Source organism: Lissotriton helveticus, chromosome 3_1, assembly GCF_964261635.1.
Source record: "Lissotriton helveticus chromosome 3_1, aLisHel1.1, whole genome shotgun sequence".
NCBI classification, from domain to species: domain Eukaryota; kingdom Metazoa; phylum Chordata; class Amphibia; order Caudata; family Salamandridae; genus Lissotriton; species Lissotriton helveticus.
Genome location: NC_136061.1, coordinates 806,328,483 through 806,347,156, shown reverse-complemented (window position 1 = coordinate 806,347,156; position 18,674 = coordinate 806,328,483). Strand labels below are relative to the sequence as shown.

The following is an 18,674-nucleotide window of genomic DNA, read 5'->3' as shown; positions in this document are numbered from 1 at the left end:
TGACTTCACATTTGAATTGGATTTTATAGCTATTAAAACAGTGATTTAAATAACTTTCTAGCTGGTCACAAAGCGGAGATTGCAATGTTAATATTTAAACTATACTCCTAGAGTGAAAATAGATTTTGGGTGCCTGTCACTGTAGGGACATGAGCACATTAGTTTTCTACATATCCCATTTTAAAATGCTAGGTATTTTAGCTGGTCGACTACAAGGTCCACAAGGGGTGACGTATTAAAATAAATGAAAAGGGATGTCTTTACCTGCCAAAAAGGGTTGTTTTAACAGGTCACACTAGAGATGTTACACTGCAGTAGTCAGGGTACAATGGCAGGCCTGAAGCAATAATGTGTAGGCTCTGTGGATGGCACAAGAAGTGCTGCAGCCCACAGGTACCATTTGACTCCCAGGCTCTGTGTGCATTTTCTTCACATATGCTCAGAAGTTATAAGCAAGATAAAGTGTGCCATTTTCGAATAAATCTAGTTAACCTTCTTTGAAGAGAAGCACTGGCCTTTAATTCTTGTTTAGTAAGGATAACAGTGCACATAGTTGAATAAACATAAGGCCAGAAAAAGGCAAAAAATATGGGGTGACCGAGAAGCAAAGGCAGATTTCCTAATATTATGAAATCCCTTGTCCCTGCTATGGGCTTATAAGGATCGTAGAAGTGAAAGGCCAGCTCCCTTTCTTTCCACAAACAGCAACCATGAGGTCTTCATTATGGACCTGACAATGAGATAGGTGGTCTTATCGCCGTACCACTACCGCAGCAGACCTAGAAGACCGCTGCAGCAATGGTCTCTCGTCCGCCAAAATATGATGTGACCGCTGGCCTCAAAGCAGTCTTTCTGACGGCTGTGTATATTTTTTCAGATATGTCGCTGCAGGTGTGCATATTTTGACTGCAGTGTACACATGTGCCTTACATGTGGAAAAATACCTATTATGAGTACTTACCCATTGTTGGAGTCTGGACCATATGTCCCCCAGTGCAGTCAAAGGGTAAATACTGCAAAAAGGACTTAAGTGGATTTCGGCACCAACAGGGTCATTTTCTTCAGATTCAAAATGCTATTGGGAAGGGGGGGGGAAGGGGGGCCTGGAGAAAGGGATCCACAGAGAAGACCGAAGGGAGGAAAGGAAATGGGTGACTATGCACCACAAATCTTTCAATTCCACCGACTCGAAGTAGGCGGCCCCACACCCATGGTTGGCTCATTGTAAAGCCAACTCATATTGTGGATGTCGGTGAAACTTCTCTGTACCTCCCTATGACAGCTACTTTCCCTTAACCAACGTCTAGGCGGTTGGAAATGGCTGTCTCCTGAACTCCTGCAGTCTTTCGAACAGCAATCAAACAACATTGTAATATGGTGGGCGGACCACCTAGTCGGCGGTGGTGAATCGGAGGCCAACGCGACAGCAGAGGTAGGACCCACGAACTGGTAATCAGGCCCTATGTTAGAAAAGGGAATGCCTTCTCCAAAAGATTGTTGGTCCAATGAAATTAGCTGTGGGATGATCTGCTAATGAAGCTATATTCCTTCTCTATCTTTACAATGTGTTTAAAAGAGCAGTTAGAGCTTATCTATAGGAGCATTCTTAGAATAATATTGATGCTATTAATAAGAAGAAAAAGAAGAAGAGGAGGAACAAGAAGAAGAGGAAGAGGAAGAGGAAGAGGAAGAAGAAGAAGAAGAAGTAGAAGAAGAAGAAGAAGAAGAAGAAGAAGAAGAAGAAGAAGAAGAAGAAGAAAAAGAAGAAACTAACAACAATAATGATAATATTCAGGATTGTTTTGTCAAAAATGATTTGCCTAAGTCAGTGGATATCACAATATGAGTTTTGTATGATTGAGGACAAACTATGCCTTACATAAATATCCTAACAAATTATCTATCATGCATTTTCTAAAATAGTTCAGTTTGTTGTACTTCTCAAGAATGCAATCCTAAACTCGTCAGTCTAATGTTCTATGAATACCATTAGTCTACCATTACCAACGATTCACAGATTTTCTTGGGGTATATAAAGAAATAACTGTTTTGGTACAGGAGGAAGGGAAAGCATTGCACGGACCACCACACCTAGACATAGCTTTGCTGTACCTTCCAGAGACCCAATGCTAAAAAACACACAGCCTAACAAATGTGTTAAAAATGTAATGTCTACTGAAAGCCTCCTTCAACTAATGTAGTGCCAACTTCTCAAGCAAACTCACTGATTCAACCACTTTTGTTACTGGAATGGTTCAAATTATATAATACAAAAACTGGCAAAGCTTTATGCTTTTATTAATAATTATAGATTTGGGGCAATTGGAATAACCACCATTGACTTGGGATAGTAATAATGTTATTTCTAATGCCACTGGAAGTGAACACTTTATAAATATTACAGAATTATGTTTATTACCAGCCAGAGATGGCAAAGTATGTGAAGCTGATGCATGTTGCAACCATGTAATATTTAGCAATTAACCAAATCTAAATAAATGGTAGGAGCACTGAACGCTAATAATAAACAAAACACATAACTGGTTAAGATAATGTTTTAGATGCCATTACCAAAACATAATGAAGACACAGAAAAAGTCACAGTCTTGAACTACATAATATACCTTATACTGATTTGTATACATACCAAAATTACTGATCTCACAGTTCATTATTCCTTCTTTGCATGAACTACAACAAAAAAATGAACAACGTCAAATTCATACGCATGGTATTATATTTCATTATATAATATTTTCTGCCTCTACATATTGAAGATATATTTAATATACCATTATAAAAGGCTTCCCAGAGATATATAGATTGTAAAAACGGCTTGAATCTGAGTTATATACCTGAGTCGCAGGTGAGGGTGGGGTCACTTTTAAAGGGTCCATCCAGTGACTATAAACACAGTTCTCTTTTCCTAACACCAACAGTTACTAACAATGAGTATTCTAGAACACTGCTTTATTGATGAGGTCTGCTTTGGTATTGAGGTATAATGTGGCATCATTCAAATGATAGCTCCCTCAACAACAGTATGGCTTGAGGCAGAAGGCCTATAATGCTGTTCGAAAATTCCACTCACTGAAAATATAATGTTCAAATTTTAAATGTAAATCAGTCATTATTGGTCCAGTACCACTCCACTGTTTTCAGTGGAGCTCTCAACATGCGAATGTTGTAATCCATAAAGTTATTTCAATTCTTGAATAAGCCAATGGCACACAATTAAGCCAATGAGCATAATGAGTGCATAATTATAATGACCTATTGGCATTTTCAACAAAACATATAGATGCAGAGGTGGTTACACCGTGAATGTCTCATAATAATCTAGACATGCAAAAGGAAAGTACCTTTATAAATCTCACACCTCTAGAGGTATGTAAGTAAAGCAAAAGCAGTTGTTTACTAAGCTTTGTCCAAGTGTTTGAGCAGTGTAAATTTGCACTTGACGTGCAGTATTTTTGAATGATAAATATGTTGACACACTGCATTGTGTTGTTTTGCACTGTCTTGTGTAGCTTTGTGCCACTTGCAAAAACTAGTAGTAACCCACATAATTTTCCACAAATAGAAAAAAAGAGAAACAGGTTGGTTACATTTACTTTAATTGATAACATCTTGAGAAAATATTTGTGATTGTCCATTGTCGGTATTTGATTACATCCCACTCCTAAAGATATAATTTGCCAACAACCATATCACTACATTTTACCTGAAAATAGTACCTTGATATAAGGGACAAAGTACACCCTGCTGTACATTGTACGGATATTGCATGTCACCATGTAGATAAATGAGGTCGAAGACTGGGTTAATTTATCAGAACAAGTTTGTAAACCGCATTGCTAAATCTCTCATCAGTTTTGCAATTAATTTCCACACATGCACACTTTGTGTATGTGTGGACAAATACACCCGGGGAAATCTTTTCGACATCAAACATGAAAATAATTCCAGTGTCAACAGTTGTAGTTGCGTTTGACTTTGTTAAGTGAGATCTGATCTCATCACAGTCACAGTGTTTAATAATGTTCTTTTAGTAAAACATTGCAATGACGTATAGCGTTGGGACCAAAGACAGCAAACGCATCTCTTTTTTTCTAATATTTTCTGTTTGGATATACAATTCAGGAAATATACCACTACTGAATTTGAACATCTTCCTCTCTTCAGGGGTGTTGCAGTTCATCATGTGCTACAGTACTTACTCTTTGAGCAGGGAAAGCAAACTGTGCTCTGTATATAAGGCTCACAGAATGTAAAAGGCAAACACAGCTTAAAAGCAGAGAGCCATAGATTTCTGTGAAGGACAAAGAGGTTCTGATGCTACATGGCTCGTGAAGTTTAGTTTACATGGACAATGCAACAATGAAATGAAACATGCACTGAAACTGGAAGCCTCTTGTTCATTCACACCTCCCCCTACCAGGCAGATCAGGAGGGTTAATCAGTAAGTTAATACTTTTAGGTAGGGGCTAACCCTATCTCATTCCAAGATCACCACAGGGAAGACAAACCAGTGTCATTCAAAGGGTGGTGTATGAAATGTTATGAAGTGTCTGGAAGGTAATGTGTTAATTGTTCTCCAAAGGTAAGGAAGCAAGTTGAACAAAAGAGTAAACTTCTGCCACTGAGCACATAGCTTTATAAAGCATTGTCAGAACAGGAGAGGACACCCAAATAATTAACTAGATCTGCTGAATTTGACATAGTTACCAATGGGGCAATTGCAGATGTCACAATAAGATTACCTCACATCATGGACTGAAACCGCTGCCAGATAATAGGACATCTGTCCATTCCAGTTGCAGTGAGGGAATCCTAGTGGCCATCCTCGGCTTTTTTAGATCTTTTGATGAAAGTCATGATACGCTCAGGTATGGTGAATGGTGATGTCTGGTGTTATGCTGGTGTGGCTTGTTCACACTGAGGAGTCTTCCCGCATATTGCTTGCCTTTGCCCATATCCAATAGAACACAACACTGGTGAATGGTGAGCTCTGAGTTTGCATTAGTCCATATACCAGTGCGGGGCCTGTTTGTGTGTATTACTGGTGACCACTCAGGTCCGTTGATGCCCCTTCCAATTCTGTCCCTGCTGTTGTTGCTGTCATGGAAAGACAGCATGGGGTGCAAAGGCTGGGGGTGAAATTAAGATAAGCCCCCCTAAGTTGCTGACTGGCAAGCCTACAGCCTGTTCTTTGTTTGTTCTCCTCTGGTTGCTACCCGCTGGTAGTGGTGGACTTGGCCAGGGGCCAGCCTTGTAGCCAGATTTCAGTTCTTTTACCCGGAGCCGTTTGAATTTCTATTGTAGCTCACATTGGGAACTCCCTATTAGGCTAGTTCTGCTTGTGGGCTTGATGGGCTGAGGTGATCATATGCCTTAACCAGATTTTGCTAACTATCCAATGATGAGTAATCCTTTGCAGCTATAAGCCTTGATAAAAGCCAATTTTTCTCTTTGAGTATATAAAGAAGTGCCATGACAGTGCGGAAATTCCGCTCTAATAGACTGATTCACACAAGGGCTTGTAAAGAAAACAAGTTAAATCCCCTCGGCAATAAGGCTGAACATTTAAATTTAATGAAGGGTTTGAACCAACACTATTTGCTCCTTTATTCAAAAAGAGAATGTTGAGCTTGGTGACATTAATCCAAAGTCAGGGGCATCCTCTGTTTGCAGAAAGACATCACAAAGTTTGCTTCCCTGTCTCCCATTCCCTCGATTGTTGTGAATGCTGCAAATCTAGGGCCAGATGTAGGTCTCCAAATACCGGTCGGAAACGGCCGATTTCGGCCGTTACCGACCGGTATTTGGTTTGTGACATGTAGGGGCCCTGAAATGTATGGATTCGGTAAATTTACCGATTCGGTAAAATACCGAATCGGTAAATTTACCAAATCGGTAAATCTACATGTAGGTGGCACTGAAAACAGTGCCACAGGCCCTTAAGAATTCGTTATTTACCATCAAATACTATTTGATGGTAAATTATGACTTCCTGTGTACATGCACATCTGGGCATGTATACCGGTGCCATGTGGCATGTATGTGTGCCACATGGCACACAAGCCTGAATCAGGGGTGCAACAGGGTGTCAAAGTGACACCCTGTCCCCCTTGTCAATTCGGTAATTTTACTGAATCGGTATTTACCGATTCGGTAATTGCCATTAGTTCCTATGGGCCTCAAGGCCCATAGGAATCAATGGCAATTACCGAATCAGTAAATACCGATTCGGTAATTACCGAATATTGTCGATTCATTAATTTATTCAGTAAATATACCTACATAGCATTTACCGATTTGTAAATACCGAATCGGTAAAATTCGGTATTTACCAATCGGTAAATTCTAATTACCTACATCGGGTCCCTAGTGTCTGGGGAGGATTACAAACATCATAAGGAGGGTTTTACTTTATGTAATGTTGATGTTGATTTGACAAACTACTCGTAAAACGAGCTAAGCCTCCCTGCAACTCCTTCAGGCTAACCACAGAAAAAAGGATTGAAGCTTTAGAACAGTACCCCAACGGAACTATCATCTGGAGCCTCAGAGATATCTGCCACCTCTGATTTGGAGTTACTATGGATTCTGTCCTGCAACATCCCTGGTCAATATGTTTAAGGTTCTGAATCTCTTAAGTGCCTGGAAATAATGTTATGGTCCATCCTGGGCCTACTTGAAAGAACTGTAAATAACGCAGACCACATTCAAGAAACCTTATATATGATCATGATAGTTCTGGTAGGACTAAAGGGAGAGGAGGACTCTTTAAATCAGGTTACGCACTCAGCAATCAATAAGAGGGAAGGAAGCAATAATTTCAATTTAGGTGCAGAGGTTCTTCACCACAGTCCTCCGGCAAAGTTTTCATCTAACGCCTGTGGGTTACAATTTGGTAAATCATTGTGCTTGGAGATAGATGCTTCCCCTAGTCCCTGCAGGTCTGTCACTTGATTATATTCTCCTTCGGTGAGTAAAGCAAGGGTTATGTTTCAGTCCACATCAGTGACTGGATGGGGGCAAACCACCTCAAACTTAACCCCGATAAGACCGAGCTGGTTCTTATCGGGGGTGCAACTAACCCGTGGAGGTCTAATTTTTGGCTTACAAGTTTGGGTCCTCCCCCTCTCCCTACTAATTCAGCTAAAAGTCTTGGGGTGATCATCAGTAATGATCTTTCGATGAAGACCCAGATTAATGCTGTAGTTTCCTCCAGTTTTTTTCATTTACGTAAAATTCGTAAAATTGCCCGTTTCCTTACTACCGATGCCCTTACCTTGACCCTATTGGCTTTGGTCATTTCTAGGATAGACTACACCAACTCCCTCTATGTTGGTATTCCTGCCTATCAACTGAATCAACTACATTTGGTCCAGAATCAGGCTGCACGGTTAATTTTCCACCAGCCCAGGCACCAGCATGTGTGTACCCTGTTGAAGATCCTCCACTGGCTCCCTGTAGCGGAACGCTGCTATTTTAAACCAGGCTGCACCATCTTTAAAGCCCTAGCTGGCCTTAGCCCATTATTCATTTCTTCTTTACTTCACCATTATGCTCCATCCCGCAATCTTCGTTCCTCCCACTTAGCCCTACTTAAGACTCCTGTTTTTAAACGTAAGAAACACGGAGGGCTCAGATTTTCCTTCCTTGCCCCGTCTTTCTGGAATGCACTTCCCCCAGAATTTAGGCTTACTGTTTCCTACACCCATTTTAGGTCTCTTCTTAAAACCCATCTGTCCACCAGCCCAGGCGTCCCCTGTTGAAGATCCTCCACTGGCTCCCTGTAGCGGAACGCTACTATTTTAGACTAGGCTGCACCATCTTTAAAGCCCTAGCTGGCCTTGGCCCGTTATTCATTTCTTCTTTACTTCACCATTATGTTCCCTCCTGCAATCTTCGTTCCTCCCACTTAGCCCTACTTAAGACTCCTGTTTTTAAACGTAAGAAACACGGAGGGCTCAGATTTTTCTTCTTTGCCCCGTCTTTCTGGAATGCACTTCCCTCAGAATTTAGGCTTACTGTTTCCTACACCCATTTTAGGTCTCTTCTTAAAACCCCTCTGTTCCGCAAAGCACACAAATGAGTCCCCCCCATATCTGCTGCTATATGCTCCCCCTTGTTCACAGCGCCAAGAAACCGTCAGGTGTTAGCTGCGCTTTACAAAAGCTTTTACATAGCATAACATAACATAACAGTCCAAAGTAGTTGCAAATCTGGTTCTGCAAAATAGTGACTTTGTTCAATGTTGAGAGATTGATGTAAATCCAGTACACTGAGAAAATAAAAGCTATAAACAACACTATAAAAACTTGAATAGCTCTCTCCTGAGTGCTATCCCTTGGCTTTGAACGAGGTATCTGGCAAAAATTCCAAAGCTTCTACAGGTCTCTGTAGTGAATGTAGGGAGATATGTGGTTATTTGTGGTACAATTTGGTCTAGGGTTCCTCTTCCTATAATTGAGGATGATCGATCTAAATGCAATTGGTTGGCCAGTACACTCAATGGTGCCTGTAAATCTTATAGTTATTAATAGCCTAACAGTGGTTTCCGGAATGCAGCAAGTTTATAGAACAAAAGGGCATGCAAAGGGAGGGATAGCTATTCGCCTAAATAATAATTTGAAATGGAATTACAATAGTATTGTGGATACTTACATTCTTTGCCAGGCTGTAAACATTACCCCGATCTTGGATGAGAGCATGATGAATACCATTTCAGTTGAAAATGCTTATATTCCCCCCAGATTCACATCATAATAAATTGCAACCTGACCTTATCGCTTTTAGAGGCAAGGCTATGGGTTAGAGGGGTGAACGCCTGGTTATCTTAGTTGGAGATTTAAATTGTAAGGTTTCTAACTACTCTATTAACTTGTTTGCTGATGTTGAAAGAGAAAAATTGTTACATATTCCCCCAACCCACTTCCTGTCAAAAGTAAAGACAGATTAGAGTGGACAATTACTCATTGGCCTACAAAGAAAGAATCAGTGTGTGATTTTAAATGGTAGATTTCTGTTTCTAATCTCATATCTGATTTGGAAAAATACAGACAGCCCCCTTAGCGATTGTAGAACTCTAGAAATTTCTCTAGAGGTCAGTACGTCATCAGTGGTGTATTGAAAGTTTGTTTCAGCTAATTTCAAGTTTAATAAGGGATTATGCAGTGGATCCCCATCAAGATTTCTAACCCAAACGGGCTCTTGGAAAATGCACTCTATTAGCTTGTTTGCTGATGTTGAAAGAGAAAAATTGTTACATATTCCCCCAACCCACTTCCTGTCAAAAGTAAAAACATATTAGAGTAGACAATTACCCATCAGCCTACAAAGAAAGAATCACTGTGTGATTTTAAATGGTAGATTTCTGTTTCTAATCTTATATCTGATTTGGAAAAATACAGACAGCCCGCTTAGCGGTTATAGAACTCTAGAAATGTCTCTAGAGGTCAGTATGTCATCAGTGGCGTCTTGGTAATTGCGTGCTATTGGAAAAGGCAGTTAATGACATAGGCCTCTGGAAAGCTGGTGTATGGTGCTTCTTTTGCAAATTTATGAAGCAGATTATTAGTAAAGACCCCTTCTAAATTGTGTCATAAACCTTTGTGGTTTCCTCTCCTCACTATGAATAAAGAAATAAATAGATTCAATAGAATTCAATGTATTTCTTTTTCAAAAGAAAGAGATAGACTGATAATTTTACTAAAGAGGAGAAGCTGTTTGAAGATTGGTTTGACCAAACAGAATTCAGAATGTCAAGGGATTGATTTAAGAGAAGGCACATTTAGGAAGTATACAAGTAAAGTTTGGGAAACTATTGCTATCTATTTTGGGTCAAGAGTGAGATCTAACCCCTCTCTCATGAATGAGGATATATCAGGGAGTTGTATCACCCCAGTTTGGTTCCCAGCCATATACAAATCAGTCATGACCCTGTTCCTCTTGGGAGGAGTCCAGTCCAAACTGCCAAGCCAGGTCCTTCCTGGACCATAAACAAGAATCCTGGGACCGGTTTCGGGGCATCACTCCTCATCAGCCAGGCTAGCTTGAATCTAGTGGTGCAGTGAGCATGGGACCCACTTGGGGCGACAAAAGCAACAAATGATGGACAGAATGTTGCCTAATGCACACATTCACCTTCAGTCCCAAAGTTCTGGGTTTAAACCACCGTTCCTTTGCTCACCATGCCAATCTAGACTGATTTGCATATGGCTGGGTTGAAACTTGAATGGCATGGGAAGCAAACAAACGCTTGATTTAGGCCCAAATCTCTCTTCTCGGGTGAGTGTTTAACATTGTTCAACATTCTGTCCATGAGTTGCTCTTTTTGCATTTGTCACCACAAGTGGAACAGGTTTGCCCAGAGGTGAGTCCTGTGCTCCCCATGCCACTGGAGTCAAGGTAGCCTGGCTGATGAGGGGTGAAAACCCAAAACCAGTCCCAGGATGCTTGTTTCAGGTCCAGGAAGGACCTGCTCTGGCAGTTCGTCCTAGACTGTTCCCATGGGGAGCAGGGTCAAGACTTATTTGCATATGACTGGGTTTAAACTGGAAAGGCATGGAGAGCAAAGAAATGATGGAATTAGGCCCAGACCTCTGTACTGGGGTCAGATATTTGACCTTGTTCAACATTCTGCACATCAATTGTTCTTTATGCACCTTCAATAGGTGGCATTTTCAAAATTGTATTCTAACATCTGACTTTCCCATTAAATAGGATGTTAAGTTATAGTTCATTTGATTGTAAACAGCATATATCTCTATCTGCTCAAAATCTGAAGTTAGCACATATTAAATGTAATTAGGTAATCCAGAGTTAGAATATGAAAGAAACATGCCTTGCAACAGTGAAAAATGACATTAGGACGCATATCTGCCACGTGCTCCGGCTGGTTTATCTTAAACATTCACACAGGGGCATATTACAATGTTGATCAGAGTTGCCTCTGACCGACACCGTCTCGGTCTTGGGACCGACCGACCCCTTGTCAGCAGTTACGACTGACTAATTACAATGCGACTGAACACTGTTCTTTTGGATACTCACATTTCTTTATAGGAGTTTGTGTTACAGCCGTAAACCGTCCGTAATACAGGATCCCATTAAAAAATGTGGGTGTGTGTAAAACCCTGCACCCTGTGGCAGGCACCGCATGGTGTCACCCACACAGTGCATGGAGTTACAGGGGGGCACTCTAGGTACCCCGTTGGCCAGAGGCAGGTGCAGAGGCAAGTGGGCACTGCTAGGAGGCCCCAAAGTCGCTTTCTGACAGCCTTTCCCTGTCAGAACGGCCGGCACGGAAAGGCTGTGGGAAACAAACATTATAATCCCGATGGTGGAAACGCTGTCCATAGGGCATTACAGTACGGTTCCGACCGGCCACAAGACTCTGAGAACCGGTCGGAAGGAAGTCGGAATGACCGGCCGGTTCACGCTCTGACCTCCAACATCTTAATTTGGCTGTCAGACCAAAAACAGACCTTGATGTTGGAAAGCCTCCGACCTTGGTTGGAAAGCTTCCGACTAGCAGTCGAAGCCTTTCTGCCCGACATCGTAATGGGCCCACAGTGTCTTCAAGGAAACATTTGAGAAATATATATGGATCATCCCAACTCATAAGTGCTTCGATAGGTATACAAAATGTTCATACACCCAATGCACCACCGACAAATTCCACCCCCACAAAAAAAAGATAAAATCTCTAGGCATGGGGAAATTTCAATTACCTCAGTATAATTCATATATTCTCTAGCATTTCATATTATACGTTTTAAATAAAACTGTGAAATTAAGCCGTTGTGTCAATTGGTGTAATTGGAGGTGTCTCTGGAAAAATTCCTATTGAGAGAGCACGGAAATAAAGCAAACGGAAAGAATGTGAGCTGCTCTTGTCTGCATTTGTGTTTTTGCACTTTCGTTTTAGTGAAGTGCCTCCTTTCATTCTAAGTTGACACAAGGGTGTATTTTTCACTAAAACATACCATAACAAATGCCAGATCTGCATTTTGCCTAATTTCATGTCCTATGCCAAACTTTCATGTAAATGACACAACATTTAATTACGCAAATTTTCCACAGCCCTATAAAGGACAAAGCAGCATATAATTTTCCTAGGATGCCCGAGTGAGCTCAACATTTGTTGCCACCATTTTTAGATCATGAGGTAATATCTGGGACAGACCAAGTCAGCATTACATCCTGCAAAATGATGTAAAATCAGCACCATTAAAGGATATCACTATAACACCTACTATTAGCAGTGCTTAGAAAGTTCAGAATGCATTCTGGCGTGCACTAAAAGATGTCATTGTTGTCATACATAAAACACAAGCAAACTTCTTGGCTTCACATGTGATGTCCATCTTATTATGACTCGTGCATAACGTATATAGAGGAAGTATTGTATGAATAAGGGTGCAGCAAAGCAGATGCCTATTTTCAAGTGTGTTTAGATTCACAAGATTAGGCGTATGATAAGGAAGAGGGATATAATGATAATCTACAATGGCATGGCTTTCAATTATTGTGAAATTCATGCACCACTGGGGCAATATCAATAATTAGATTTGCATTACCTATCCGCACATGTGCGAGGCAAGGATGCTTGCATCATAGGTCTCTGGCCATCCACCCACATGAATAGGAAACGTGTCAAAAAGAATGGATCTTCAATGAAAGGTTCCTCCTTTGAAATCATTGCAATTTAATTTCTTCTTTAAATTAAGGGGCAGACATGAAACCGGGACAGCAAAGCAAGGCACTAGTACTGTTGTACAGGGAAAAAAGCAAATCAGGCACCTGCCTGGACCTGCGTGAACCCTGCTGCTGGCCTCTGGTGGAGGGAGTTTTGATCCCAAAAGGTGCCCCCCAGGTCCCGGACTCTTGGCTGGCATCAGTGAGAGCTCATCCAGAAGTAAAAGGTGAAAATCCTGAAGCTCATGCTCTTCACGACCGTGAACAGGCCTGGTTGTGCAAAAACCCTGCTGCCCTCAGCTCCGAAGCGAAACTCCAGTGGGACTTGCTCTTCATTTAAACAGCGACCCTCCATGACAACCTGCAATGTGAGATTAGCACTTTGCGCCAACAGTATGCAATGATCGCCCAATGTAAGGCTCCAGAGACAATAGGCTCTCCAAAGAACAGCAACTACAGTCCATGACGTTTGACCTGCTCTTTGTGCCAACCTCCTCCTTGCAGCGTCCTCCAATGCGAACAGAACTCTTTGCACCGGACTTGAGAAGGCAACTCTTCCGTGGAACTAACCTGGTCCCTCTATTGGGCAAGAGCTCCATCATGTTTGGTCTGACGTTGTTAATTTTACCTTTGTCTAGCTGACCAGACAACTGCAAGACGTGCTTGCTGCTTCTTGCTTCTACTTTAATTAAAAACTTTAAAAATCAATATCTCCAGTTTTACTTATTGGATCTTGTTCGTTTTGGCATAATTTTATTTATTACAATGTACTCTATTTTTCTAAATTGGTTTGGAATTTTTCTTATCTTGTTCCTACACTTTGTTATTGTTTCTGTACTGTATAGATACTAGACGCATTGCTTCTAAGCTAAACCTGGCTGCTTTGTATAAAGCTAACCAGAAGGTTAAGCTCAAGTTAATTTAGTCACTTTTGTTGTTCACCTTGACAAGGATTGTAGTTGTTTTCTGAGTGGGGCTTCCACCCTTTCCTAGCCATAATTCAGTATATTACAGTTGATAATCAGAAAATACACTCATTTGTTCTTGAAATTCTACTCTGCTTGGTCTGACCAGGGCTTGACAAACGCAGGCCATAGGTGAGCAAATGTGTAGGCACATTCCTTTGTGATTAGGGAATGTGCTGGTGTGTGTCCTTGCTTGTTCACAGGAGCGCAACTCCTCCTACTCGCCAGTGGCGGCTCGCATAGGGCGTGTTGCGGGGTGGTGGGCGGGGCAGGGGAGGGGGAGGGAAAGGTGGGGGGTAGCAAACATGGTCATACTATGGAACGGAGGACTTTCCTCCGTTACGTAGTATGTCCGTGTTTGCTACCCATCCCCACCCTGCCCCTCCCCTGCTCTGCCTCCGCCCCGCAGCACACCCTAAGCGAGCTGCCACTGTTACTCCCAACCAATGCAGTGCATGCTCGCTCATGGGCATGTGAAGAAAGCTGGATATGGGCACGCATGTGCCCATTGAAAATAGCACACACTCAAGTTTACTGCAAGATTGAAAAGAATCAATATGAATATTCTCCTGTCTTATTGATATCAATATTTTATTTAATAGTGGAACAGCCCCATCCTTGATAGCTCATTTAGTCAATCAAGAAGAAATTGTGCGCTACACAAAACATTTCTTGGAAACAGCAACTACAAAATCGAGTTAGAACAAAATATTTCTCGTTAACAGAAACTATATAATCGTGTTTATATTTTTGTCAGCATAATGAGAAAATATGCAGCTTACCATTTGCCCAGAGATGTGATTATACTTTCCCCTGGGGGATAATCAATTCCTTGAAAATAGCAAGGGCACTCGTGTCTGTACAGAAAAACAAGATGGTAAACTTTAGCAAAGCTTCGCAAAACAAGGATATGGCACCTTAATGCACATTTAATACACACGTATGCCATCTGGAAGAAAAGCACAGCATATCGTTAACCTTCTACATACCTATCAACTTTAGAATAAAGAAATATGCAGAATGTGTGTGCATATTTTCTCAGATGTTCCCATCTTTTTAGCATGAGTAATTTCAATAAAAATCAAGAAATCCCAGGTGGTGTCTTTCATTAAAACGCCACACGTATTTTGTACTTCGGCAGTCTGGAGACATGCTGCCAGTAAGCAGGCATTGCTGAATAAAATGTAACATGGTACAACCGCCCTTACCTGTGCAAATTCCCTAAGGTTTGACATTTTTGCAGCCCAGCACCAGTTTTGTCTCTCTTATATGACTGAGGGCCAGATGTAGGTAGTCAAATACCGGTCGGTAACGGCCGATTTCGGCCGTTACCTACCGGTATTTGGCTTTTGAGATGTAGGTGGGTCTGAATTTACAAAATCGGTATATTTACCGATTCGGTAAATTTACCACTTCGGTATTTTACCGAATCGGTAAATATACCGAATCTGTAAATCCATATGTAGGTGACACTCCAAAGAGTGCCACAGGCCCTTCAGAGTCGGTATTTTACCACCCAATCCTATTGGGTGGTAAAATACCGAATTCAGGTGTGCATGCACATCTGTGCATGCACACCTGTGCAATGTGACACACAGACATGCCCTTAGGGCATGTATGTGTGCCACATGGCACACAAGCCTGTAGTTGGGGTGCTAGAGGGTGTCAAAGTGACACCCCCTGCACCCTTGCAGGACTCGGTATTTACCGATTCTGTAAATACCGAATCTGTATTTCCCATTGATTCCTATGGGCTTCAAGGCCCATAGGAATCAATGGGAAATACAGATTCGGTTTTTACAGAATCTGTAAATACCGACTCTTACAGAATCTGTAATTTTTTACCTACATCTGCCTCCTTCAAATTTACCGACTCTTAAATACCGATTCGGTATGAGTCGGTATTTAAGAGTCGGTAAATCTAAATTACCTACATCTGGCCCTGAGAATGTTATGGAGCACCACTGTTCACCTTGATGATTTGTATTACCATCATCCCTCCAAGAAGTCATTTGTTAACTCAATCCACATTCTTTTTTACTTGTATCTGAAAAGGAGATAAAGTGCAGCAATACCTAACCTACGTGACTCTACTACTAACGGATTCTTTGCCCCCAAAAAACATAAGTAAAGATTAATTATAGTTCGGTAACTTTAAACAAGGAAAAACACGAAATTCAACAAGTATGATATGAAAGGTACACAATGACTCGTGCTGTTTCAAATGAAAGTGTGGATGAACCATGAATGTGTTTTTTAATTCTTATATTTACTTAGAGTGTAAGTATAAAAGTAGCCAGTGAAGAGAAAGCAGCTATTATTGTTTTGTCTCAGCTCAGGTGTCCTGCAGTATAAAGATGCCTAAATAGTATCAAAATAGAGAGTGAAGAGGTGGTGCTCAACGGCACCAAGGTGGGCGCATCCTCCTCTCCTGTAAGTACGGGTTATCAAAAAGGTCCACCTCAGACTGAGTTACTGTGTGTCCAGATGTTCTTGGAATACACAGTATTTGTTAAAATACCCCTCACACACCAAAAGGGCCCTTGGTGTCATGCTTCATCATCGGGGTCTTTCCGCCCCCACTGCGGGACGGGGCGTGCTACGACAAGCGACTACGCTGGAGCACCTTTCTTTTGTGGGTGCTATGTGAGTGTATTGGAGTGAGTGTCAGTAGGGTCAGGGGTGATATAAAGAGTGATGTTAAAATAATACCTGGTCTCGTGATAAACATTTTTTTTTAATAGTCACTGGCTGGTATAGTTAAAATGAGTGGATCGGAGAGATAAAGCTAGTTATTGGGCTTACTCTCCTGTGCGGGTCAACATGTTTCGGGGCGCTGTGCCCCTTCGTCAGGACCGGGGTCAGATCCCCCTGTCACTCACTAATGTTTTACCACAAAATAGTGTATGTACAATGGTGTAAGATAAACCTATCAATGTGTGGCGATATACAATTTATATCTACAGTTTCCCTAGATCTATCAGAATTCCTGATGTAATAAGCTGAGAAATGATGGAGTCAGTGCCCCATGATCCAAAACTGTACAAGGGGTAGTTAGAGGGTCCAATCAACCCACTGCAGGCTTCGCATCCTCCCTCGTCCAACTCAAAAACCGATATTAAAGACCTTTGAAACCTGGGCCTCACCCAACAACTAAAGGGACCTCCCCACATTGCTGACGCCTCCTGGGCCTTATTTTCACCACCTTCGACAACATAAAATTTGACAAGGCCATAACAGTCTCCTGGACTGACCACATTCGCATCAAGTTCACCTTCCCTGTCGAAATCTAGTGCATATGCACCATCACCAGATCAGCCTTCAGAAACCAGAACAACATCACTGACAAGGACTGATACACTGCTATCAACACCCACTGACTGGAACACAGTAACAGCCTCCCCAAAGTCATTAAGAATTTCCACAACAAGATCACCTCCTGTGCCAACTCCCTGCCCCATCCTCAAACAAATCTAGATCTAGACCCTAGGCCACTTGGGGCCAGATTCATCAAGCGAAATGCGCTCGCAAAAGGGCCAGATTCTGAGAATCTGGCCCTTTGCGAGTGCAATTTTTGCATTTGGGATTCATCATCCCAAATGCAAAAATCGCTAATAAAGAATTCGCTAATATGCGAGGATTAGCATTTAAGGAATCTCTATTAGAGATTCCTTAAATGCTATTCATGAAACATTTAAAAATTGCGAATTCGCAATTTAGGACCGCTATTTTCCACAAAGTCAAACCTTGTGGTAAATAGCGAAAACTTAGAAAAATGCATTTTAATGCATTTTTCTAAGTTGCATGTTACACACACACATGTCCTTTGGACATGTGTGTGCACAACATCAGTGTAAATTCACATTTCAGGGGTGCTACAGGGTGTCCTTTGGACACCCCTGCACCCTTGCAATTGCATCCTTATTTGCGATTAGCAAATTGCTAATCGCAAATAAGGAATAACTCCCTATGCATTCCTATGGGCCTACAGGCCTACAGGCCCATAGGAATGCATGGGGAGTTATTCCTTATTTGCGATTAGCAATTTGCTAATCGCAAATAAGGAACATGTAGGAATCGCAATATTTTTTGCAATTCCTACATGAATCCCGTTTTGCAAGTCCTTAATAGCGATTCCTTATGAATCGCTATTAAAGACTCGCAAAACGGGTCTTTGATGAATCTGGCAGTTGGTTCCCAGAGGAACTCAGACTGATGAAACACCACTGCAAATAATGAAGCACACATGGAGACTGAGCCAGGGCAATATGGACTGAAACACATTTAAATCCACTCTAAGAGGTTATCTCCAAATGCTCCGGACCACCAAACGTACTGCTCTGACACACCCCATTAATGCCACTACAACAGAAGCAAACACATATTTGCCATTATGAAGAATTTCCCCTCCTCAGCAGCTGCCTCCAGCTTGATCATCCCTTCACAGGACCTCTGCAACAATGTCTCAAAATTCTTCAGCAAGAAAATTACTGTCATTTACAGGAACTTTAACCTACAACCGGACCTGACATACCTCGCCATACACCTCACGGTCTTATCCAAAGAACAAATGCTAACCACATGGCCCGTAATCACCCCAGAAGAAACCGCCACTGTCCACTTAAGAGCCCCATTGGGCCGACCGCCCAACCTTTAAATGAGCAACAATGTCAGGATCTTGCACACTTTTTCATTGGAAAAATTGACAACTTAATCATCAAAATAAATAACAATAAGATCGCCACTATTATGCAGGAGGACATGGAAAGCTCCTCTGTCGCCAAGGCCATGCTAGAGTGCTGGCCTCCTATTAAAATGGATGGACTAAAGACCATTCTCAATACTATTAAATCAGGATCTCCAATTGATCCAATCCCCATAAACGTATTGAAACAACTGGACTCTCCACTACTGGAGGTGATATTAGACACCTTGAATACCTCCTTTTCACAATCTACGGTTCCTACGTTGTGGAAACACGCAATGGTAAATCCTTTA

At 41.6% G+C, this 18,674-nt stretch overlaps 1 protein-coding gene across 1 annotated transcript in view; it reads right to left on the bottom strand.

Annotated features, from left to right (window-relative positions):
* OTOG (otogelin) overlaps positions 1-18,674 on the bottom strand; it is a 1,048,712-nt gene that overhangs the window by 614,361 nt on the left and 415,677 nt on the right. The window contains exons 18-19 of the mRNA XM_078682941.1: positions 14,459-14,533; positions 2,666-2,691 (exon numbers count right to left, since the gene is read on the bottom strand). Coding sequence (XP_078539067.1) covers positions 2,666-2,691; positions 14,459-14,533 — 101 coding nt within the window. The remainder of the gene's footprint in view (positions 1-2,665; positions 2,692-14,458; positions 14,534-18,674) is intronic.